The sequence below is a fragment of the Patella vulgata genome, chromosome 7, assembly GCF_932274485.2.
Source record: "Patella vulgata chromosome 7, xgPatVulg1.2, whole genome shotgun sequence".
Lineage (NCBI taxonomy): Eukaryota > Metazoa > Mollusca > Gastropoda > Patellidae > Patella > Patella vulgata.
In genome coordinates this window covers 37879415-37903777 of record NC_065885.2, presented here as the reverse complement: position 1 = coordinate 37903777, position 24363 = coordinate 37879415, and the positions used below count along the sequence as shown (strand labels likewise).

Genomic DNA, 24363 nt, shown 5'->3' with positions numbered 1-24363 from the left:
TGTTTGAAAAAATGTTTTTCACTCTTATTCTGTTTTGTACGAAGACCCATTACTTAATTGGTGTCAAACGTTTGAGCGAATTAGTATCTCGTTTGAACGAGTTAGTATCTCGTTTGAACGAATTAATTATCTCGTTTGAACGAATTAATTATCTCGTTTATTTATCTGGTATCTCGTTTGAACGAATTAATTATCTCGTTTGAACGAATTAATTATCTCGTTTGAACGAATTAATTATCTCGTTTGAAAAAATAACAGACCTTTCTTTATTACCACCTTGCTGTAGTGTTCCTTTGCTGCATGGCTAGAATGAAGATTTGAAATGCGAATTGTTATCTGAAGCATATCCAAAGGATATATGCGAGCTGCAGGTCAGCAAGCAAGAAGATATTTATCCTGCTCATATTTTGAATCTTCTGATGAAGACTAAGAATAAACTAATATCTAAACATGTCTCTGATTTACTGTGTTATTTTTATGTACATTTCCATATCTCTTGAAAAGTACCATTATATTGAATGACGCAATATGGTTTATGAATGAAAAAGCTAACGAGAAACCACTTTTAAGGTCAATTTTGAACCAAATTATTTCTGTCCACAAAAACACATGTTACCCCCACCCCCGCGGGCACCCAACCCAGAGTCCATCCCCACACAATGGGAATATTATAAACATATTTAGAGATGTTTCATCAAGCTCTACGAAAATCATCATTTAAATCGAAGTGAACTCATTTCCCGCCGATTCCCCCCCCCCCCCATACAAATACGCACACCTGCAACCACCAACCCCCCTCGCCAGAAATCAAAACAGTTGTCCTGGGGCATCATAAACACTTAGAGATGGGATTGGGCAGTCCTGGAAATTTATATTTTATTAATAATTATATAACATGATCATCATTTATGTCAACATAACCATATCTCGAAAACGCCCCCTCAAACGCCTGATCAGCACTCAGATTCGTAATCTACGCAAAAAACTGGTCTAGAAAAACTTGGTCTCATAAATTCACAGCTCGAGTGGCGCTCCCCCCCCCCTTCAGTCACCGGACTAAGCGTTCCCCTATGCAACCCCCGGCTTCAAGTCCTCTGTCCTATCGAGGAAGTTATAGCCAACGACAGCGTCGCTTCTATGCAGGGTTCCTTTGTGGGAGGGGTGCGACGTGCAATGCGATAAATTTTGCGGCACTACTACTCCTTTTTCGTTTTGCATGCTGCATACGAAAATTAGTTATTTCTTTTAACACTCCCACCTCACCCCTCTATCTTAGAAACCCACCTAAATCCCCTTCCAAGGCAATCAACACTTGAAATAAGTTCACCTGGCAACAATAACATTAATCTTTAATATGTAAACATAGCTGACAAGCAATCGTATACCTGTAGTGCTGTTCACTGAGCTAGTAAAAATTCAGCTAAGGCACAATCTACCACTTTATTTCTTAATTGGGTGCATTTCAAATCCACGTCCTTACAATATCATACATATACCTGTACGTGGTAATGCCTGTTTAAGCATATATGTCATAAAGCAATGTCTTCACTACAATGTTGTGGCTAACCCAGGCTAACATTAAACAAATTGGATAATTTCCAAGGTATTCTATACTAATTCAGACGAAGTCCGAACTACGAACGCGGCTCCGTACTTCGTACTTCGTTTGTGGCAGATTTCCGTTTCCGCCAAAATGCGAAGTCCGATCTTTAGTTCCACGGTTGTTCACTTGAAACAAGGAATAACACTGTTTATTATAGTTTGGTTAAATAAAAAGTGTCAAATCAAATCAAATTTTTGTCCTCAAGAAGCTCATTGCAATTTCTTTTACTTTTCATCAAATTCGAGATGATTCGACCTCATCGCCGACTGTCCAGAAAAAAAACAAATTTCACAGCCCGAAAATCAGAACAATTGCAGACCACTTTGACGCTGATCAACCTTCTACTGAAGTGTAATTGTTCAATCTTTCTATAAAACCGCAAAAAATACGAATTTCATCCACAAATCAGCGAGAAAATCACGATGTCGTACGATCGTTTTTTAACCACGAACTTTTCCCGATTTCTTCGTAGAAAATGGACGAACCGAACGCCGCTTATGTCAAGACATCACACGAAGTGATGACGTCAGCACATAAACACTTCGTAGTTCGTACTGCCTGCGGAACCTCACTAAAGCCCGCGTCGTATACGAGAGGAAATTTGCCACATTTTCATTTGCCATATGAGATTTGACAAAAGCTGGCATGCTAGCTTTTCGTCAAATAAATGTGTCAAAGATTTGGAAGTTCTCGTGTACGATAGGCCGTCAAATAATTTGCCACAAATCTGCGCACGCATATCTAATGATTTCATTTTCGACGCAGGGGCGGATAAGTGCAAAGAAAAAGTAGTTGAACTTTCGATTATCGTCTCGTTGATTAAATTGCAAATATGACTATTAATTGGACTGATCGAACGGTAGAAATCCTGCTAGATGGACTGCGAAGTCGCGAGTTGGAACACCAAGTTCAAGTAACTTAGTAAGAGGTATAAGGACCGAAACAAGAAAAACCGCATCAACAGCTCACGTATTCCACAACCCATGGCCGCTTTTCTACGCGTCACGATAACAAGTATTTTTATTAATGACAAAACTCTAATCAAGTATACATGATACTTTTTCCTGTACTGACCAGTGATCAGGAACCAACTCACACCGCAGGAAGTAGATATAGTTTCGTTGTTAAGGCAAACATCAGTTTCGGACATGCGCAAGTGCCCAGGAGAAATCACACACCAGGAGTCAACTCAAACTATCACACCGGCACAGTCCACAGTAGGCAATTTAGAGCCTGCTGAGAGAACAGCAGGTTAAAACAGATTTCTTTTCGTCAACAGAAATTTCGCAATAAGTGTTTCTCATCAGTGTTGTAACTTGTTAAATTTCATTAATTTCATTGGACGAGCGGCAAATAAAAATATACGTCATAGATTTTCCTCAGTTGCCTGTTATCCAGTCTCAATAATAGTAGAAATTGACTAGGAAGATATGTTACTGGACTAATTAGACTACGCCACAGTTTCTATTTATATATGAAGGTACGAAGCGCTGACACGTCCAGATATATTGTGGTATTTTCCATTTCTGCTTTATCGTCAGGTTGCTTACACATTCTGCTTTGTGTTTAATTGGCTTTATACAGGTATGTACCGTATTTAAAAAATATGACATAAGTGCGTTTTTATTATTCGAATTTCAATTTCATTTGATAAGCTATACCGGTACAGTACAAAGTACAAACTTCATACTCATCATAGTAAAAATTAAAAAATTGCCTCGCTAACCTGGAGGTCGGTTGTTCGATTGGCATTCATGTTTGATCCGACTCCCTATTTAGACCGGGAGCCCAGGGGGCCAACCTAGTTGAAAAGTGTACCAATTTTTACCTATATGTTATCAATGCATGTATATCTGGTATCATCAGAATGTAAATCTGCCGGGTTTCCGGTGGTGGGTGTGGTATTCGGGAGCAGGTGGTTTTATCCCACTAACGGTTGGGGTGCATGGCATTTTGGGCGTGGAATACCAGGATGCGGGTCAGTTCATCCCACAACCGTTTCACCCTGGGCTGTTTCATCCCAACCTAATTTTTTATCGGGCTGTTTCATCCCCCTTGTTATTAGTAGCAGTCAATTAACTGAGTTGTACTTATCGTTAAATAAACTGTTAAACACTTACTTACTTATTGTTAAATAAACAATAATGTATGGAATGAATAAGTTTTACTCGTCGATTTTTGTTGATTACCGATCACGACCGAGATTAGTTCACACGCATTTTGGGCGTGGAAGACCAGGATGCGGGTCAGTTCATCCCACAACCGTTTCACCCTGGGCTGTTTCATCCCAACCTAATTTTTTATCGGGCTGTTTCATCCCCCTTGTTATTATAATAGCAGTCAATTAACTGAGTTGTACTTATCGTTAAATAAACTGTTAAACACTTACTTATTGTTAAATAAACAATAATATGGAATGAATAAGTTTTACTCATCGATTTTTGTTGATTACCGATCACGACCGAGATTAGTTCACCGCTGTATATTCGTATTGTTTATTCGTATTGTTAGTTAATTGCCGTTATGATTTTAGATTAGTTCATCATAGTGGGGGGGGGCATTTTGGGCGTGTCTGTTAGGGGTAACCCACCGCACAAACTGCCTGGCAGTGGTCATTCATGATTCCTGTAGTGGTACTGAACAACTCCAAAGCTGTTTTAGGTGGTACAGATTTCAGCTAATCTAGCCTAGCTGTGGTCTGAAAATTAGAAAACTCTTGTCACGGATACTCTACCACTACAAATGTCTGACAATTACATAGCTCTGTCAGGGGTAACCCACCACTAGAAATGTCTGTTAGAGTGTTTATGTAACACCTGAAGATGTACGGTACACTGCTGTAAGATTTTCATGTGATCTTTTGAGCTAATCTAGCCTAGTTGGGGGGCATGGCATTTTGGGCGTGGAATACCACATCCACCACCAGAAACCCGGCAGACTTACATTCTGATGATACCAGAAATACATGCATTGAGACCATATAGGAGAAAATTGGTACACTTTTCAGCTAGGTTAACCCCCATGGGCTCCCGCTCTAATTCTATTTCCATCACTTTTACATTTTAGGATTAGGGTCAGGTATTTAAGATTAAAACCTATAAATTCAGGGTTAGGGGTAAGACAAAATCTTCAACAACAATTGAACAATGATCTCATCATTGACGGAGAAAGTTCATCTGAATTTCCACCGTGGTCCACAAGGGTTGAACTAGTTGAAGGGGGAAATGAAATGAAATGGGGTTTAAACGATAGGACGTAAGTTGTAAACCCCATTTCATTTCATTTCAGTTCCCCCTTCAACACTTGTCAGTGTTGCAGGACAGATCGAGGGCCCGGGAAGGGGAAACGGATAATACAGTCGTTTGGATGGGATAGAAAAGTGAAGCCCAATAGGATTGGCGTGCACAGAAAATATCCTCTGACAGTTGGAATTCGATAGAGTAGGCCGTAGCACCGCTGTCCAGGCAAAATTTCTCTCATACTCATAGCACACTATGCTCGTCTCGTTTAGCTTAGTCGGAGTAGGACATTAAACCCTGGGCATTCGTTTCATAGTAAAAATGGATGTCAATCACTATAGGGCCTGTTATCACCATTACCGGTAGTTCAGCTCTGAACGTAGGTCTCATTATGTTAACTCGCCCTGTACGTTCAAGAACCGCCCTTGAATCCTTGTCGAAAAAGTGTCAGCTCCAAAAATTGGAATCTTTGAAAAGTTGAGAATCTTCAGTCATTTATTACTTTTCCTAACCCAATTAAAATCAGATATTTTCAAAGACTCCAATTTTTTCTCCCCTGCTTACCTAAATTTCTTTTCGTCATATATTCATAGCCAAGTTACGTAAATTTGTGCGTTACCCTATGGTTAGATTTCAGTGGCTTCTGCCAAGCCGTTTAGCAGAAGGGGAAGTATTTTTAACAGCATGTTCTGTCGTACATGCTGGACTCAAGCGAGGTAAGCAAGGGTCTTATTTTCTCACTAAAATGTTCCTTTACATTGTTCACAAAGACTGACACATGACCGTTTAGTAGTAAAAAGTTACCTTGTAAAATTGACTAAGGATTCAAAAGGGCAGTTCCTGAATGTACAGGGCGAGTGTATATATAATGAGACCTACGTTCAGAGCTGAACTACGTTATTGGTGGACATCCTTAAACCCAAAAGGATAAAATGTTGGTAAATATTGGTAGGATGGTAGGCTACTTGTTTATTCATTATCAATGCAATGATTTTACATACATTTAACAATGACTCCAAGAAGCTTGGATGAAATGAAAAAAAAAGACATTTAATTTTAACATTGCAATAAGGCACAATCAATTTCTCTGTCAAATATAGTAATTAGCTGATAATGTGTTCAATAGTCGACCTAAATCAGAGATGGTTATATAAATAGCTCAGCTAACTCTCTCACAGTCTCTGCTGCAAACACAATATACATGTACTAACAATTAGGAAAACTAGAATTAAAATTAAATTAGAAAAGGGCTTAATTTTGTGTTAAAAGTTTTTGGCTGAGAAAGTTCATCAGGATTTACCGACATGGTTTCCCCATGTCAGTGATGCAGGACAAAGGGCCTGCCAAATACAGTCATTTGGCGTGCATGTAAAAGATCACTTGGCAGTTGGAATTTGATATAAGGCCATAGTGAAGCTGCTCGGGCAAAATTTCCCTCATAGCTCACTGTATGGCGTATGCCCATCTTCATTAGCCCAGTATAAGAGTAGGTCGTTAAACCCCATTTCATTTCCTTAAAATCTTTTACCTGAGGGCCAAGCAACTAACTCAGTATACATGATATGTTTTAAACAACTTAAACCCGTCAGTCTTCATTTGGAAATGGAGCCTCGTGTCCCAAGCTGTATTACATGGTGTTTGGATAAACTAAACTTATTTTATAAAAATAACGTGTCCGGTGAAATTTACTTTTTGTTATCAAGTACAGCATGTGGGTCATGCACTGTAGAGACCTCTAAAGGAACGGCAATAGATTATCAGGTCACCCAACAAAAAAATTGACCCAAAATTTTAAAAGGGTTATGTGTCCGGATAATGCTTTTGAAGCTGTAATGTTTATGTACATATTTTGTATTTAGTATTCTTGCTCAAATTTTGTTCAGTATTTTCAGCTGAAATTTTGAGACATGGTAAATACACCAGTCCTCTATATTTTGGCACTTCAATTTCATACGTACACTGACTTTTATTTCTGAGACTGTTCAAATCGGGATGGTCCCTTTAAGCTCTGTGACAAGGGAAAATGAGTGTTATTCATCACATCCTTTAATTCATGCTGCCCTGTTCTTGATAGAAAAAAAGGCATCACAGTTGGCTACGAAATTGAAAATAATAAAACCAGACCCAAATTTTCTAGAGTAAAATTTTGCATACAACCTGATGCCGAGTGGTAATCAGTCCGCCATTGGGGTGTTTTGAGACTCTTTCAATAAAAACGTAAACTTACTAAATTCACCTTTGTTCTTTGTGACCCCAGAGATTAAAAGGTCAAATTTTTCGCTTTTGCAATAGGAAGATTTAAAAAGCAGAGTTGTTATGTTCCGAAGTCTTGACCAATCAAATTTCTTATCACTCCTTAGTCTGAGCAGAAAATTCTCATCATCGAACTTAGTCAAGGTAATGATATAATGAATCTTACTCAGAGTTTCATCACTCTCACTCACTTAATTATAACCAAAGTTATCGTGCCCCAAATCATCAACCAGTCAGATTGCTTATCTCTGCTGACTGTATGCAGACAATTATCATCGAACTCCATCAAGGCATTCACCTAATGAATGCCTACACCAAGTTTGAACATTCTGTCACAATTAGGAGAGTTATTGTGTTCCAAAGTCTTGACCAATCAAATTGCTTATCGCTCTGCTTACCCTCAACAGAAAATGTTCATTATCGAACTTAGTCAAGGTATTGACGTGATAAAACTATACGCCAAGTTTTATCACTCTCACTTAATTAGAACTCAAATTATCGTGTCCCAAAACATCAACCAATCAAATTGCTTATTTCTGCTTAGCCTAAGCAGAAGATTCTCATCTTCGCACTCCATCAATTAGAAGGATAGTTATTGTGTTCCAAAGTCGCGACCAATCAAATTGCTTATCACTCGGCTTACCCTCAGCAGGAAATGTTCATTATCAAACTTATTCAAGGTATTGATGTGATAAAACTATACATCATGTGTCATCACTCTCACTTAATTAAGCAGAAAATGCACATCTTTGAACTCCATCAAGGCATTGACCTAATAAACACCTACACCAAGTTTGAACTTTCTAGTTCAATTAGAAGGAGAGTTATTGTTTGTGTCCCAGAAAGTGTGACGGATGGACAGACAGACGGACGAACCCATTTTAATAGTCCCCTGTTTTCTTCGAACGGCGGGACAATAATGAAATATCCATGTTTAGAATTGATGAAATATATTTTTGCTGGCAGATCTTGAACATTTGAACAAAATGCCACCAAAACGAAAAGCTGCAGCTGCCAAGAAAACAGCAGGGGGTAAAAAAGCTAAGAAGTTAGTAGTGAAAGAAGAAGAAGTTGCTGCTCCAACAATGAAAGATACAATTAATAAATTAAAAATTGCTGACAAGGGAAAGAAAAAAACTTTTGCACCTGATAAAGGATGTACCTTGAGTGGGGTAAGATTTTTATCACACATACTGTTTCAGAACAATTTCCTGTTGAGCTTTCAGTCAGATGTCAATGAAATAGAGTTGGGCTAAGACTCTAATATAAAAAAAAAAAATTCTATCAGAGGTAACATAGCCTACCATTTATTACCAAGGGTACCAGACTGAGAGGAAGGTGAAAATGAGGTAGCCATTGAACTATTGATATGTAGGGCCTGGTTCTTCTAAACATCAAAAGTCAGTACTTGTAGACTGCAATATTGATTGAATAATAGATCCCGTGAACATCATCTTCTGCTACATATATAATACATAGTTTCTGATGTGTGTCAGTGGCATAGAAATATTGGCAAAGATACTTTTCAACAAAGTAGTCAAATTTGTTTATGAGATTAGATTTGTAGAATTACAAACACCATTATACCACCTTCATTAGCCCAGTTTGGAGCAGAACAGTAGGACATTAAATCCCATTTCATTTAAACACCATTATATATTTACCTTGGTTAACTAATTGGGAACAAGAATCCTTTTTAATTTGAAATAACCTGAGAATTACTCTTTATTGTAATTTGGGTATCATGTCAATTTTTAACATAAATTTTAACTTTTTTTTAGGCAAGTGTTTTTGAAGATTATGATTGTATGTTAAATCAAACAAATATCGGTCATAATAACAATAAATTCTACATCATTCAAGTTTTAGAACATGGCACTGGTATCTTTTATGCATGGAATAGATGGGGACGTGTGGTAAGTCATATTTAAAGACAATTGCAAGTAGATACAATCTGATTAAAATACAGATCTATATTTCGTTTTGTTTTTTTTATACTTTCGATGGACTACACTACATGAAGATCTGACAAGTTATAGCGATAGGTCACGCCAGAAGTCAAAACAACGACTTTTGACCTTATGACGTCAGACATATGATTAACCAATCAGCATTGATGTTACTAGTGGATTACCCACAGTTCAGTGCAAAACACACCTAAAGCTCGCCGTAACAGACCGTTTCATTGGCTTATCTCCGACACCATTCAGAACACGAGTTAAATAACAACTCTTCCAGATCCTAGTGTAGTAAAGACAAGTAAAACGAAATTTTGAACTATAAAAACAAACCGAAATAGGATCTGTGTTTTAACCAGATTGAAGTAGATACTATATAATATATAGTGTTTGTGACAGTGTGTCTTATTTTATCCAGAGCTGGTGATATATTTTATAAATGTTCACTACCATCATTAATTTCTAAATATGTGATTGTCTATACATGTACTTTACATCTAAAAGACTTGATGTATCCTTGATTGTTTAATATTTATGGATACATTATGTACACTTTAGATAAAGAGCTGGTCGTTCTTGCTATAATAGTTTAAAAATAGATAATGAAAAAGGAATATATTGAATATTTCAGTAAAATTACTTCATTCTGAGCAAAGTTAAGAGTAGCATAGTCTCAACTTTCATTGCTACCATTGTTTCGATTATAAACAAAGTATTGATTATCCATTTTTATACGACCACATTGAAATGTGGTCGTATATTGTCGTCGCATCCGTCCTTCTGTCCGGCGTCCACAATTGCTTGTGGACGCTTTAGATGCTAAAGTTAATATCCGATTGACTTTAAATTAATACACAGTGTTTATGGTCATGGGACCAAGAAGCCTATTGATTTTCAGCAATTTCCGATAATTACTGCCAGATTTATGGCCCTTGGTCACTTTGAAAAATCTTGTGGATGCTCTAGAGGCTAAAATTAATATCCGATTGACTTTAAATTTATACACAGTGTTTAAGGTCATGAGACGTAGAACTAAAAGCCTATTGATTTTCTGCAATTTCTGGTAATTACTGACAGAGTTATGGCCCTTGATCACATCAAAAAATCTTGTGAATGCTCTAGAGGCTAAAGTGAATATCCGATTGACTTTAAATCTGTACGCAGTGTTTGAGGTCATGAGACAAAGATGCCTATTGATTTTCAACGATTTCCGATAATTACTTGATCACTTTATCACTTTGAAAAATCTTTTGACGCTCTAGAGGCTAAAGTTATCATCCGATTGACTTTAGATTCATACACAGAGTTTAAGGTCTTGAGACGAACAAGTACATATTGATTTTCAATGATTTTTTATAAGTTGAACAGCGAAATCCATGATCTTAAATGTTTTGTATACTAAACATTAGCAATGGGCAGAACTTTATAAAAGTCAAACAAATTCTAATGATTTTCTGATAATTACTTAATAAGTTGTTACTCTTAATCAGATTTTAGTGTATTATAAATGTTTCATTACCGAAAAAAGTAAACTCTTGTTGACTGCTGCCCGGACGATTTAGCTGCTGTGAGCGTATTTTTCGTTGCCTGGCAACCCATCTTTAAATTATTATTAAATGGCAATCATGTTTCAATCCATTCAAAATCATAACCATCCTAGAGAGTTGATTATTGGCTTTTCAAGTGAATTAATGTCTAATTGATATCTTTTGAGGCCAACAGAAAGGTCTGCAATAGAAAGATTTAGCTCTTTACATAATGCATCTTTAATTAAGAAAATAAAATCAAAATACCAATGCTAGTTAATCTCCTGACTTGGATTCTATCAGGTGTTTCTGCCACCCATAAAAGATGGGGTCATGTTATCATAACTTTGTGAATACTGAACGGAATTCAACCATTTTTGCACTGTCTTTGTTCAAGTTGAACTCAATTTTTGGACCATGTCCATTGGCAACAGAACCAAGTTTACTAAGCCATGTTACTAATATTAAATGCATGAGGACCAAACCACACATAAACAAAATTTAAAAGAAAGAACACACAAGATATTGTAAACAATAAACAGCCAACACATCATAAATAAAATCAAATAAAATAGTAACATGCCCAAGATTTAAATGGATTGAAACATTTTCTCCATTTGAAACCAAAATAAAGACCTGCAATAGGCAGATTTAGCTCTTACATAATTCATCTTTAACCTTTCAGAAATAGGAAAGTTTAAAAAATGAATGAAATATTGTTTTATAGAGTCTTTACATATTATTTTTAGGGAGAAAGTGGTGACTCCAAACTCACTCATGGAACAAAAGAAGAATGTATTAAAATGTTTGAGAAGAAATTTCAAGATAAAACTAAAAATAAATGGGCTGATCGTGAGGATTTTAAAGCTAAACCAGGAAAATATACTTTAATAGAGATGGCAGGAGATGATGATGAGGATGAAGTCGATGTAATGGTTACAGTTTGCTATATATCTATAACTTTGTCATTCTATATTTGAATTGACAGGACCTCTTTGATTTGAATGAATGTATCAATTTCATTAAGTTTGATAGTATTTTGCGATGTCGGTGCCTTACCATGTTCAAATTTTATGTCAGTGGTTTACATTTATGTTAAGATTAATTTGTGTTATCAATATTGAACAGACGTGCTCCAGACATAAAATTCCATGTGAACACTTGTTCAGGTTATGAGATATAATAAAAGTGATCAATTATAAACAAATCAAAACGGATTGCAATTCAAGCTGATAGGATTTTTGATCGGATACAGACTGAATATTTTAGATCCGAGTCATGATAATGTTTTCATTTCAGTTCATATTTTGAACAAAATACTGTCAAAGATTTGCATATCTAAATTGTAACCTGACCAATCAATATGTTATACTATCGCTGATTTCCAATAATGCCCATTTGTGATTAAGACTGAAAAACACCATTTTTCTCTAGTGACTATCAAGTTTATTTGGGCAAATAAAAAGGGAGTTGTACTATGCATTGAACAATACTGCATGCCTCCTTCCTTACCACTAGACTCTAGTTCTGTCCGTTCTGTAAAAGATGCAAACTATTCCATATTTAACAGTTTCTATATTTAACTTTTTTTTAGGCTCCTGTAAAGGTTGATTTGTCAGGGAAGACAATTGCAGAATCAAAATTAGATAAAACAACACAAAAATTTATGTCTTTAATATTTGACTTGGATATGTTTAAAGATTCCATGAAGAAGTTTGATATTGGTAAGACCAAGACACAAGGGGAAATCCAGAAACCCTAGTGGGGTAGGGGCAAAGACGGCAGCTCCCCGCTCCCCTCCCTACAGAAATTGTTGACAACTAGAAGCCCGGAAATGCTATTTCCAGTGATATGAGAAAAGAATCCCATTCTATAATAATGAATTACAATGGGACATTCTAAGTCAGATATCTTGGTAAATGGTTGAGGTAGAGAGAGGCAATGGTGAAAATTACTTTACTCAAACACCCGACGTCTGGATTTATATAAAGTTTGGAGGGGGGGGGTGCACTGGGTGTGCCTTCCACTAGATCCGCCCTTGAAGTCCTATCACCTGTTCTGGGTCAGAATTAATTGGAGTTTATGTGTTTATTTGATTGGTGAGATGACAAACAGGTTTCTTTCAAAGTTTTACATCCACATGTAAAGCTAACAGAGAGGTCAAGCATTTGAAATTGTTAGCCATATGATTTATTTAATCCATAAATAATGCTTTTCTGATTTTAGACATGTTTTACATTTTGTTTAACATTGATATTATCAATATTAATTATTTTCATAGGGAGTAATATATTAGGGCAGCAGACACCCAAGTTTGCTAGGCAGGCTCTGTGACCTCTGCTGTATAGGCCCAGTTTCATTATTAAGGCTATAATTTGGCGGGATGAGAGAATCATCTGATATTTAAAATGAAGAGCATAGCATTATATTGCTGTCACTGTGTTTCATTTAGACAGCAGTGTTACCACAAATTGCTACTAACTGAGGAGATTCCTATCGATTGTCAGAGAAAATGAAATGAAAATCAGAAATCTGAAGCACAATGTGTGTATTTTATCACTGAATTGATATTACAGATGTTAATAAAATGCCATTGGGTAAACTCAGTAAATCACAGATAGCTAAAGGTTTTGAGATATTAGATGAGATAGAAGATATTTTAAACAAGAAAAAAAAAGGTAATCTAACAGAGTTATCTTCCCGATTCTACACAGCTATTCCCCATAGCTTTGGACGTCGTATTCCACCAAAGATAGACACATTGGAATTAGTCAGACAGAAAATGGATATGTTGATGGTATGTAATTAATCTATATTCTAAGGAATTTATAGAATGTGATACTTTTACAATCGTAAGGTTTTTATGTACCCACACATAGTTTGGGCATGTATAGTCGTCACCCTGTTTGTCCATCAGTCAACAATTGTCTTGTGAATATGATAGAGACTACAGTTTTTTGACTGATCTTAATCAAATTTGGTGCGAAGCATTGTGGTCTTGAGAGAACGAACCCTATCGATAATTCAGCGTTCTGCAACCTTCTATACCAGAGTAATCTCCCTTTGGGAATGAACTAGACGCTATTGATTGTTTTTAACAGATACTTAGTAGGACGAAACCCTATCGATAGTCAGCATTTCAGATTTACACACCTTTTACCAAAAACCTTGCGAACATGATAGAGGTTTCAGTCTTTAATGAATCTATTTCAAATCTTAGGTGAAGCATATTTTTGTCATGAGAGGACAACCCTATCATTATTCTGTGTTCTGTGACTTTTGTTCCAGAGTTACCCCCTTTGTCAAAACCCTTGTGAACATGATAGATGCGACATTTTTATACGCCCACATTTTAATGTGGACGTTTATTGTCGCCACCCAATTGTCGTCGTCTGTCCATTCACATTTTGTTTGTGGACACTCTACAGGTCACAATTTTTATCCGATTTTAACGAAATTTGAAATATAGGTTTATCTCCCTAAGATCTCGATTCCTTTCGATATTGGCATGAATCAGACCCTAACTTCATGGATTATGGCCCCTGATTGTACAAAAAATCACGTTTTTAGCTTGTGGACCCTCTAGCGGTCACAGTTTTCTTCTGAATTTGATGAAACTTGAAAATGTAAGTTTATAACACACAGATCTTGGTTCCTTTCGATATTCGCGCATATCGGACGGTAACTTCCTGAATTATGGCCCCTGATTGTACGAAAAATCATGTTTTTAGCTTGTAGACCCTATAGCAGTCATAATTTTTATCCAATTTAAAAAAAAAAAACGTTTGAATATATCACCAATACACCCTAAGGATGGTTTAGTTCGAATTTCGTAAAAATTGGACCAAAACTGACAGACAAAATTGCCGCCCCTCGTAATCAGATAGCGTAAAAATATGGTATATCAATGTTGTGGACCCTCTAGAGGTCACAATTTTCTTCTGATTTTGAGGAAACTTGAAATGAAAAATTTATAACCCAAGGATCTTGGTTCCTTATCATCGATTTAAAAAAAAAAACGTTTGAATATATCACTCTTACACCATAATGTTCATTGAGTTCGAATTTTGTGAAAATCGGGACAAAACTGTCGACAAAATAGTATAGTATCTGGTATATCAAGCTTGAAGACCCTCTAGAGGTCACAATTTTGGTCCGATTTTGATGAGAGTTGAAATACATCTTTATAACCCAAAGATCTTGGTTTTCCTTTCAATATTCGCACGTAACGGATCATAACTTCCTGAATTATGGCCCTTGAATGTACAAAAAATCATGTTTTTAGCGTGCTGTCCATGTAGAGGTCACAATTTTTATCCGATTTAAAAAAACATGTGAATATATCACCATTACACACTAAGATCTTGGTTCCTTTTGATAATGGCATATATCCGAACGTAACTTCCTGAATTATGGCTCCTGATTGTTCGAAAAATCGCATTTTTAGCTTGCGGATTCTCTAGAGGTCACAATTTTTTTTTCCGATTTTAAAAACCATTTAAATATTCCACCATTCCAACATAATGAAGGTTAAATTTGAATTTCGGGAAAATCGAAATGAAACTGTCTGGCAAAATGGCCGCTCTTTGTACCCGAATTGTGTAAAAGTATGCATTACGAAGGTTGTGGTCCCGATAGAGGTCACAATTTTTATCCCATTCTGATGAAACTTAAAACATACCTTTATATCCCGAAGATCTCAGTCCCTTTTGATATTTGCGCATTTTCAGACCATAACTTTCTGGATTATTGGGGGGGTTGGATGGCCGAATGGTTAGCACGTGCACGCGCTGTATCATAAGGCCTGTCATTGAGTCAACTGGCGTGGTTTTGAATCCCCGGTTGTACGTGACAAGGAGAAGGGTTGCCTGTCCAACCTCGTGGGTTTTCTCCGGGTCCTCCGGTTTCCTCCCACTGCTAAAGACCCCTACGTGCAAAGCGAATTATAAAATAAAATTAAACCATATGTTAGTCCCGAAATGACCTAGTTTGTGTCGAGTGGACGTTAAACCCCATTTCTCTCTCTCTCTCTCTGGATTATTGCCCCTGATTGTACAAAAAATCATGTTTGCTTTTAGCTTGTTCTCTATCCATCTCTTGCAAAATATTGGCGTATCCTGCCTGGCAGCTGCTGGTTTTGCTTGTCGTACTTGTACAGGTCACAATTTTTATCTGATTTAAAAAAAACAGTTTAAATATATCACCATTACACACTAATGATGGTTGAGTTCAAATCTAGTGAAAATCGGACTAAAACTGTTTGACAAAATGACTGCTATGTGTACGCAAATAGTATAAAAGTATGTAATACCATGGTTGTATATCCTCTAGAAGTCACAGTTTTTATCTGATCTTTATGAAACTTATAATATATGTTTATATCCAAAAGATCTTGGTCCCTAAGAACCTAACAGTGAATGTAAAATGATGGTTTAGAATTCCTTGGGTTTACTGCTGTGAAGTATTTATTTAAACAATCTCTAAAATAATATGTCAAATATAGCTCTTTATTTGGACCTTTATTTCCCTTCCAAATCCTACTGTGAATGGAAATGTCTTCCAGTCAAATCAAATATTTCAAATTAATTACATACTGGTATACCTGAAAAAGCAATGTACAAATCAGTTTGTATGAAGAGTATTGTTAATGAAATAATAAGTCCCATAATAAGTCTTCTAATTATACTCTAATATATCCTGTAGTACAGCAGTGTTAAATATCCAATACCATAATACTGATTAATATAATTGCCTTAAGTAAATGTAAATATGGAAATTAATTTGATATTATCTTTTATGTTACAGGTGTTAGCTGATATTGAATTAGCTCAAGAAATGACAAAAGAAAAGGATAAGATGATGACAGAAGTAAGTTGTTCTTTTATAGTAGCTTATTAAATATGCCACTGTATTGCTTTCCTTTATATTATATTCCATGTATTAATTTGAATACTCGCTCTACATGATGCATTGAGAAGAAATACATATATATACTAAAAATATCATGCAAAGTCCAGCCTTCAGATTTCCAAAAATTTGATTGTGTTCAAATAGTGGCCAACAAATGTAGCCCAAAATATTTCAGAATCAAATGATTGTGATAAGCAAAGATTGTTCTGACCTAATCCAAACACAAAGACGTCTTGCCCTATGCCATGATCATCTTTGGTGGTGCTATCTGGACATTGTTTTTATCTAAGAGATGTGATGATATGAGTGTTTAATAGATAATATACAAAAAACATTAAATTTATTGGCATGAATCTGGTGAGAAATAAACCTCTCTTAGATAAGATAAGATAAAAATTTTATTGTATCGTAACACCCATTGAGGATAGCATACAATATAAACATGTACATAAATAACAGTATGACAACTAATATATATATATATATATATTTACAAACAAGAAAGATGGTAATTTTAATCTAGTTTACATGTAGATTTATTAACGGGAAAATTTTTAGTTCTTTGGTGAATAGCAAAGCTTTTTCACGAAGCATAGGACCGGAGATCGACACATCTTTGCCACGCAAACTTTTTCAGAATTTTAACCTCTGTCCCACATGGCCAAAAATGAAGGTGAAAATGGGTACTGAATTTCGAGACTGAATATTTGGAAAAGTATATATCCCATCGACTCGGAGTCTTTTGTAAATTGATATAAGACAAACTGACATTAACTATGCCAATTTTGGAGGTTGTGTATGCAATTGTGACTTTGCCAGTGGTTGTGGAAATACTGGAAAAAATGTGGATAGTTCATTTGTTCCACATTTTGCCACATTTTGCATGAACAGTATGCATTGAACAATAAGTGGGATGCTAAATACATAATCTACACCAAATGCTGTCTTAGATTACAAAGTTCAAGAGTTCTACTCCTATTAGAAATGTGTGTTTAAAGCACCTGAAAACCTATTCTTTAAGTGGCATTTAGCGATCAGGGAACAAATTAACAGAACACAGTTTTTATGGGATACAATCACTAGTTTATTCTAAAAGCACGACGTTTCGACAAGTATCCTCTTATCGTTATCAAGCTTGTAGAGGATACTTGTCGAAACGTCGTGCTTTTAGAATAAACTAGTGATTGTATCCCATAAAAACTGTGTTCTGTTAACCTGAAAACCTGAAAAAAATTACTGAATTTATGATCCGTTACAGTTCCCTATTTCAAATGGCCATATCTCAGCATTTTTTTGAACTAGAGAAGAATAATTTTGGATTTGTTAGCTTAAGTCCATGTTCTAAAACATATATTTTTTATAAATTTTTTGGAGGGGGTCATGTTCCCAACTTTCCGAAATTTGGTCCACTTGACATGGAATGACCCAAATACATAAATAACCAGAAGAATTAGTATAGGTATTTGCATAGAAATATAATATAGGAATGCTAGAAGCATTTATGACACTAAAAATACACATGTGGACATCTAGATTGATCCAAATTTCATTTGCATTATTTTTTCACAAATCCCAGAGGAATAGAGAAATAAGTATTGTACTAACTGTTTTATTTGTGTCCCATGTCATTGATTGGTAAAAAAAATATATGTCAGAAAACAAAATGTTTTTCCTTTGTTTTGCAGCCTTATTGGTCCAGGATACAAAATCATTGAACTTTATAATCAAATGGCTTTAAATTTAAGTTACACCCTCCCCCCCCCCCCAAAAAAAAAAAAAAAAAAAAATATTGTGTATCTGTTCATATCCATTTTACTGTATATATAAATTCATAATTTTTCTTTTCAGGCTGTAAAGGGAGAGGTGCCTAACCCAATTGATGTTAATTATGATATGCTGAAATGTGAGCTAGAATTAGTCGATCCCAAATCTAATGATTTCAAGGTAAAGTTAATTAAATTTATATACCATGAAAATTAAGTAAAGAATAATTGCATGAAGAAAACAGTGGTTTGTTACAAAATTCTCACTTGAAAGTTTTGCCTGTCGGCCAATTTTTGCATATTTGTTTACATGTAGCCCTTATCCAAGAATATTTATTGAGTATGACTATTTTTAGTGTAAACTTGATTTTGGGTAGTGTTGAGTGTACTGAATGACATTTTAAAAGTTTACCAAAATTGGAGTGCTGGAAAGTCCCAAATTTTGAGGGTAAAGTTCAGGTTTTTAAGCTATTTTCCATTAAAGATACATTCCCGGGTACAAACTGGGTGGTTTGATGATATATTTGGACTAAAAACATATTCAAACTAATTAATTTATCATAATTTTGCTTCAAATCCTTCTCAAAACATTGCAATTGTCGGGGAATACCCGGCTATAAAAAATCGATTAAAAGAGGTTATGTTTGTGTCACGTGACACAACGGGTGCGAAGTCGTCATTACATACAAAAGACGATGTTGCCTTTATCACTGACTATTTATTACAAATATCATAGCCTAATTAGAGGAATGATGACATTGTGGAATTAAGCGTTGCAGGCATTAACAAAAAATCAGATAGCGACATATAATACTGAGCTTTTAATTTTTTTGGACTGGGTCTGAGGGGACTTTGTCTCAGGAGGGCGTTTACTTGTTCTCCACCCCACCCCCCGCTTAAATCTGCACTTAGGTAACACCAAAGTTAAATACATTATGCTGAATTATGCTGCACAGGCTATTTGAAATAAGGATGTGGCTTTTTCATTTCTATTTTACTGTATGGGAACCCCACTGTGTAATAATTCTTGGAAGTTTACATGCCAATTCGCATTCCAATTATGACTTAATTTGTATGGCATATAGTAAAGCCAACAGTTTAAAATATGAGATAGTATTGTTCTATAATGTTAATGGAGTTTTTTTTTTTGTATCATATTGTACAACTAGTTAATTTTTAGCAATTATGAATCTTAGGTTTACTAACACTTTTTCGGGTGAATTGGCAAATGTCGGCCATCTTTGATTTAACTTATTTTTACCGCTTTAAGGGACCAGTTAACACTATTGGCTATATCTTCAAATGAAAGAATGACTGCAAAAACATTAATTTATATGTTCATAATACATTTGTTTTGGGCTGTCAAAAAATATCGATATATTGCAATACGATCAACTGTGATACACTGTATCAATACTTTTTTGCTGTATCAATATTTTTCTACTTTTATTTTATATTCAAATGTTAGCTAGACTGTTTATAAAGACTTCATAAACAGTCATATGATTTAGGCTTTGCAGTAACCAATAAGTCTGCTAAGCCAATTGGGGATTGGATGGCCGAATGGTTAGCACGTGCACGCTGACGTATCATAAAGCCTGTCATGGAGAAATGAAATGAAATGAAATGAAATGGGGTTTAACGTGCTACTGTTCTGCTCCTATACTGGTCTAATGAAGACGGGCATGCGCCATACAGTGTGCTATGAGGGAAATTTTGCCCGGGCAGCGGCACTATCGCCTATTGAATTCCAACTGCCAAGAAATCTTTTACGTGCATTCCAATGTATACACGGGACATTAGTTTTTTGTCTCATCCGAAGGACTAGACAGCTGTCCTTGTCAGGCCCTCCGTTCTGCACCACTGACAAGGGGAAACCACGTCTGAAAATCCAGATGAACTTTCTCGGCCAATGCAGGGATCGAACACCCGACCTCCAGGCTAGCGAGCCAGCGTCTTAACCACCTAGCCACCATGGCTCCCCCTGTCATTGAGTAAACTGGCGTGGTTTTCGAATCCCCAGTTGTACGTGACAAGGAGTAGGGTTGCCTGTCCAGCCTCGTGGATATTCAGTGAGTCGTTTTAAAAAAATATTTCACTTGGAATTTGATGATTCCTGCAAGTAAATAACAGTATATCTGAAAACCAAATTTTAGGGAGCATAACTTTATTGTTTGTCTTTTTTTCGTTGACAGTTGATTGAAACATACACTGATCAAACTCAGGGTTATCGCAAGATTAAATTGCAGCATGTCTGGAAACTAAGTCGTGACGGAGATGTAAGGAATATTTTCTTTGTTTATTTTAACTGAATTCTTTGTACAAGTTGAACAACTATTACTAAAGATGTATATTTGTACCAAAATATGCTTTATTACATTAATACTACTATAAATTACAAATTGATTCAACTGCACTTAATGATTGAACTGGAAATACATAGAACTGTGTCATGTATATAAATTACAAGTCTACAAATGGAGTGTATGGTATTACTTAAGCTAGTGGTTGCTGTGTGTCTTCACACATATAGATTTATTTAAAAATTATCTTTTAAACAGGATGCGAGATTTAAGGCTCATAAAGATATTAAAAATAGAAAGTTACTTTGGCATGGAACTAATATTGCTGTCGTAGCTGCCATATTAAAAACTGGTTTACGTATTATGCCCCACAGTGGAGGTAGGGTAGGAAAGGGCATCTACTTTGCTTCAGAGAATGGTAAATCTGCTGGATATGGTAAGATCATTGTATTGAATTACTGGATTTTTCGTAATTCTTTAATATTTCAAACAGAATTATTTATTTCCTACTATGCTTTTTATTTACTGTTTCTCTTTGTTTTCCACAATCATTTGTTTTATTACTGTTTTTTATTGTCAAATATTTATTTTATTACTGGTACTGTTATTTTTCACTGTTATTTATTTTTCACTGTTGTCTATTTCTCACTGTTATTTATTTCAGTATCATGTAATAATAAAACAGGTGTGATGTTTTTGAGTGAAGTAGCGCTGGGAAAAGAGAAAGTAATTTATACTGATGATCATACACTCAAGTCTGCTCCTAAAGGTTTTGATTCAGTTCTTGCTAAAGGTGACACAGAACCAGGTATGATAATAGCTTTCATACATTCTGCCTATAATCAGCAATCATTATAATACACCATAACAAATTCTGGGTGGATGGAACGGTAAATTATACAGTAGGGTGTACACTTTTAGTATGTATTTAACCTAATAGAAACTTATTTTTGATCCAAATCTGTTATGACATTGATCTGTTCAACCTGTGATTTGAGTTAACAAATGTGTTTTTAAATTTTCATATGTTGTGCTCTAAAGTGATAAGGAAATACATGCATTAACATTTTTCATAATCTCTTGTCTGTCCTGTGACTAGTGAACACTTATAGTTTTATTTTATCCTGATCATATGTCACTCAGAGAACGGCAGCTTAACCAGAAGACCAATGTTTTTCATGTGGTTAAAAGAAAGGATAAGTCTGAAACTTTCAAGGACAATAATAAAAATCTCAACTATTCAGATGCTTATTATAAGTGACCTAAATATTTTATATATATTTCATTCTTTTTTACAGATCCATCTAAAGATAAAATAATTAAAATTGATGGTAATGATGTTATTATACCCCAGGGTAAACCTATCAAGCAGAACAATCCGTCACGTTCCAATTTTTCACAGAGTGAATATTTGGTATATAAAGAGAGTCAGAATAGATTACGATATATGTTACAATTAGAATTTGCTTACTAAACAAACTCTGTGTCATCCATTACTCACAGTCTAATGAAGATTAAATGTTACTTTATTATGGGGGCTCAAATCTACGGAGACAAGCTCAGGCGCTCAGGAAATTTGCTTAATAATAGAACCTTTCACTTTAAGCCAAGCCAATAATCTAGATTGTATGTACTACTTTTCCAATCAAAAGATGTCATTTACAACACTTTAAAACATTTCATGTAAATTTTCTGTAATAGGGTATTTCATTGGTGCTTTGTTCTGGAGTTCAAGTTCAGAGGGAAATATACACATGTATAGTAAACAGAACGAATTATTGATATAATTTTAATTAGACTGTGATTTTTACACACACATATATTCATTTAATGTGTAAGATAGCCTGCCACGTTATGATTTGTATTTTGTTGGTAATATTTATGTGGACGTATATTGTGGTCACTCCTGTCCGTCTGTCTTTCCACAATTTGTTTGTGAACACTCTACAGGTCACAATTTTTATCTGATTTTGATGAAACTTGAAATATGGGTTTATCTCCCAAAGATCTCAGTTCCTTTCGATATTGGTATGTATCAGATTGTAACTTCATGGATTATGGCACCTGATTGTAAGAAAAATCACGTTTTTAGATTGTGGACACAATTTTTATCAGATTTTGATGAAACTTAAAATATATCTTTATATCCCAAAAATCTCAGTCACTTTCGATATTCGCCCATCAGACCATAACTTGTTGGATTATGGCACCTGATTGTACGAAAAATCACTGGGGTTTGTATATGAACCTACCAGTAGTTATGAATACACAGCTTTGATGGTACTGTACTTAAATGGTATATTTTTTAAATGATCATTTATTTGACAATATGTTTATTATATTTATCATTTGTATCAATAGAAACTTTCATAGATTATATATAATACATGCTTGTGATAAGTACAAACCAACTGGATTATTAGATTATTGGGATACTAATGAATAGCCTTGTGTGAGCAATATTCTTATTTTAGATTTCGAAACATAAAGTATTTGTAAATTAGGCATATTAAGAGTTGTGGAAGTAGAATGTGATCAACTTTCATGACTCCAGTTGTAAGCAGTCATTTTAATACTGTGTTGAGTTTAGTTTTGACAATGATATGTCAACAGTTTAGGTAGTCATTTTAATGCAGTGTTAAGTTTAGTTTTGACAGTGCGTATGTTAACAGTTGTAAAAAGTCATTAAGTGTTGAGTTTAGTTTTAACAACACATATGTCAACAGTTGTTATCAGTTTGAGCCCTGTTAAGTTTTTAGATTCACCATTTCAAACAAAAAGTAAAACATGGCAACTAAAAACAATCTCTCAAAACCAAACGTTTGAAATAGATCGCACCGGAAATTGTTTCTGTCATATTGTACTTTATTTTATTAAGATATATTTATTATCGTTCCATGTTTTATACACATACTAATTTTACTAGTGTTTGTTTTTATATTTATTTTGTTAGAGTAAGTTTAAATTTTCTACCTTTGTTATGACTACATATATATATAATTGTTTTGTGTGTGTGTATATATATATATATATATATATATATATATATATGTTTTGTGATCAATCACTAAATAAAATAATAGAAGCATACTTAAAAGTATTGTTAATACTGCATTATACAATTAAAGTCAACTTGAAACACCACAATTAAAGGTAAATATTGCCAAAATGGTTTTACTGAAAAGCACCTGAGCCAGTCATCTTCTGGAGATTTTATGCATCCATTTTTATACGCCCACATTTTCATGTGGACGTATATTGTCGTCGCCCCTGTCCGTCCGTCCACAATTTGTTTGTGAACACTCTACAGGTCACAATTTTTATTCGATTTCAATCAAACTTGAAATATAGATTTATCACCCTAAGATCTCAGTTCCTTTCGATATTCATGCATATCGGACCATAAACTCCTGAATTATGGCCCCTGATTGTACGAAAAATCACGTTTTTAGCTTGTGAATACTGTAGAGGTCACAATTTTTATCCGATCTGTTTTAAAGTTGAAATGTATGTTTATAACCCACAGATCGGGGTTCTTCTCGATATTCGCGCATATCAGACCATAATTTCCTGAAATATGGCCCCTGATTGTACGGAAAATCACATTTTTAGCTTGTGGACCCTGTTGGGGTCACAATTATTATCTGATTTAAAAAAAATGTTTGAATATATCACTGTTACACTCTAAGGCTGGTTGAGTTCGAATTTCGTAAAAATCAGACCAAAACTGACAGACAAAATGGCCGCCCCTCGTTCGCAAATAGTGTCAAAATATAGTGTATCAGGGTTGTGGACCCTCTAGAGGTCA

The 24363-nt window shown here is 35.1% G+C and overlaps 1 protein-coding gene across 2 annotated transcripts; it reads left to right on the top strand.

The window, feature by feature from the left end:
* The first annotated feature begins 3027 nt into the window (after positions 1-3027).
* Positions 3028-23588, top strand: LOC126828710 (protein mono-ADP-ribosyltransferase PARP3). 2 transcript variants are annotated; one of them, XM_050558658.2, is made up of 12 exons: positions 3028-3187; positions 8062-8267; positions 8877-9011; positions 11329-11508; positions 12174-12303; positions 13156-13376; positions 16385-16447; positions 18338-18433; positions 20448-20531; positions 20814-20991; positions 21220-21363; positions 21854-23588. In XM_050558658.2, the coding sequence occupies exons 2-12, from the start codon at positions 8082-8084 to the stop codon at positions 22027-22029; spliced, it is 1593 nt and encodes a 530-aa protein (XP_050414615.1). In that variant the 5' UTR covers positions 3028-3187; positions 8062-8081; the 3' UTR covers positions 22030-23588. The 2 variants fall into 2 exon arrangements, with proteins under 2 accessions (XP_050414615.1, XP_050414617.1); XM_050558660.2 differs by lacking the exon at positions 3028-3187 and adding an exon at positions 7218-7239.
* The last annotated feature ends 775 nt before the right edge of the window (positions 23589-24363 follow it).

What these genes read in the sequence shown, in the direction of transcription:
- LOC126828710 (XM_050558658.2), top strand. Translation starts at nt 8,082, where the DNA reads ATGCCACCAAAACGAAAAGCTGCAGCTGCCAAGAAAACAGCAGGGGGT. An exon ending in CCAAATCTAATGATTTCAAG is followed by an intron (nt 18,434 to 20,447) that starts GTAAAGTTAATT and finishes TTTCGTTGACAG; the next exon opens with TTGATTGAAACATACACTGA. An exon ending in TAAAGGTGACACAGAACCAG is followed by an intron (nt 21,364 to 21,853) that starts GTATGATAATAG and finishes TCTTTTTTACAG; the next exon opens with ATCCATCTAAAGATAAAATA.